Consider the following 2,418-nt stretch of genomic DNA (forward strand, 5'->3'; position numbering starts at 1 on the left):
ATTTAGCCAATGCTTAAATGCAGGAGCCTCCTCCTTTTTCCAGTGCGTCAAAATTAGTTTTTTTTGCTGTAATCAGACCATATGAGAAGAGTTGTTTCTGTGCTCTCGTCAACATAGACATGGAGTCGGACTGCTCTGCTCTTTCTGATCAATACTGTTGCTAGACACCAGTCATTTTGTTGATATTCTGAATTCTTATAATCCCTAAAATGAGTGGAATCCAGTGACTGATGAGTGTAGGAACTATATAAAATAAAATTAAATAAAAATTAACGTTAACTGCTTGTTTATTTCACATCAGGTCAAACACTTATTTATTTTGATTTATAGGCTATACCAGCCTTACACTATAGAGCAGAGAAGTAGTCCATTTTGAAAGGAAAGAATGCTTAATAATCTCACATCACATTCAAAAGAAATATTGCATCAATCTGTTACAGTGCTTCAACCAGTTGTCTGAGTAATATTTAGTTAACTCTATTGAATATTATATATAATATCATAATATTTCTTTGTGTAAAAATCAACACAAAAGAAGCTCACAATAATCCACTCCCTTCTAGGACAGTGATACAAAAAGTGTTTTCATTTTTGCTTAACAGGAGAGATGATCAGAGGAGAAGCTTTCTCATCACCGTCAGGAATGAGCGGTGAGAAAAATGGGAAATAGATTTGCTTATTAACATATAAGCCTCTGCAGTAGAGAAGAGCCCTGGTTTCAACATCATAAAAGGAGACCTGCTTTCCCTCATAATCCAGAAACACACCAATCTTCTGGACATCGATTTTTACAGAGTCGGGCGTCACACATTTATTCTTCACTGAGTAGTTTCCTCCATTAACCACCTGCAACGACATCATGTAACCTGACAGACAAGTGAGACAACTACTTTTTCTGTTGCTGGACTGATGAACCACTCCAATGGTCCATGCAGTCTTCCCTTTAAGCTGAACCTCATAATAAACTTTCCCCGAAGAAAAGCCCTCTTTTCCCAGCACACAGAGAACTGTTTCAAATCTCTCTGACTTGTCAGGAAGAATCTTCTTCACGTTTCCATATTTCACTTGCTTCCCGTCCAAAGACAGGACGAGGTTGGGGTGCACTGTGTCAGGGTCCAGAGTCACATCTACTGCATACTGCTGCTGGATCTTCTTCAGCATGACTTCGGGGAGCTTCTCCATTTCTCCATCCAGTGTCTCCTGCAGCTGAACGATAGCTGTGCGTATATTCTTCACACTCACCTCACAGGACAGCTTAACCTGACTCAACGTGCTCAGGTGTGCTACGCTGTAGCGAGACGGGAAGCTCTGCAGAAGGTGGAGGTGGTCCTCGGTGTGCGAGAGCTGCTCCAGCTCAGTGCTTTTCCTCTGGAGCTCAGTGACCTCTTCCTCCAGCTTTCTGATGAGGCCCTCGGCCTCGCGTGTTGCCGATCGGGACTTCAACTCTATCACCTCGATGAGCTCGGCCTCTGTTCTCTTAATGGAAGACACCAGAGCAGAGCAGACCTGAAAAGTGTCCGCTTTTTCATTCTCTGCCATTATATTGTTCTTCTCTACTGTGACTCTGAACTGCTGAATCTTTTCCTGTCGCTCCCGGATCATCTTCTCTAGCTCAGCCCTTTTCTTGTCCAGCTGCGGACGCTTCTCTTTGTACTCTACCTCTATCAGGACCGTGTCGTGATCTTTATGATCTGTCTTCGAACATGTGATGCAAATGTACTCGTCGTCGTCTCTACAGAAGAGCTCCAGCATCCTGCCGTGTTCTTTACACAGCCTGTCCTCCAGTTTTACAGGGTCGACTAACTTGTGCGTCTTCAAGGCTGCAACTTTATGATGAGGCTCCAGATGCGTCTCACAATAAGAGGCCACACATGTCAGGCAACTCTTCACGGCTTTAATCTTGGTGTCAGAGCAGACTTCACAGGGCACCTCCTCTGGGATGGGAATGGGAGCATCTAGGTTAGACTTCTTGAAATAAGCGGCCATCTCAGAGATTATCTTGTTGACACCGAGATCTGGTCTCGGGTCAAAAGCTTTTTTACACATGGGACAGTGGCAGACGTCACTGCTGTCCCAGTACTTTGTGATGCAGGCTTTGCAGAAGCTGTGTCCACACGGAGTAGTTACAGGCTGACTGAAGAGATCCAGACAGATGGAGCAGAGAAAACTGTCCTCTGACATCGCACTGGCACTGGCAGAGGCCATAGCTGTAGGAGGAGAGGAGAGGAGATGTTTTATTAACCCAAATATATCATAGCGAAGTGACTGTAAAGCACTCTGAACACAAACTAAATGGCTGCCATATATTGTAAATGTAGAACATAAGATGTGCTGAACTCACGATTAAAGTAAGTTATTATTATTATTTATTATTATTATCATTATATTATAAGAAGAGGAGGAAGAAGAGGATAGAGG

The 2,418-nt window shown here is 43.3% G+C and overlaps 1 protein-coding gene across 1 annotated transcript; it reads right to left on the bottom strand.

The window, feature by feature from the left end:
- Window positions 1–362: 362 nt before the first annotated feature.
- On the bottom strand, window positions 363–2,205 carry LOC306940576 (E3 ubiquitin-protein ligase TRIM39-like; the record flags this gene model as incomplete). Its single annotated transcript, XM_079525673.1, has 2 exons — window positions 363–510; window positions 544–2,205. The coding sequence occupies one exon, from the start codon at window positions 2,203–2,205 to the stop codon at window positions 586–588; it is 1,620 nt and encodes a 539-aa protein (XP_079381799.1). The 3' UTR covers window positions 363–510; window positions 544–585.
- Window positions 2,206–2,418: the final 213 nt, after the last annotated feature.

Source organism: Electrona antarctica (assembly GCF_951216825.1).
Source record: "Electrona antarctica genome assembly, chromosome: 17".
Taxonomy (NCBI): Eukaryota; Metazoa; Chordata; class Actinopteri; order Myctophiformes; family Myctophidae; genus Electrona; species Electrona antarctica.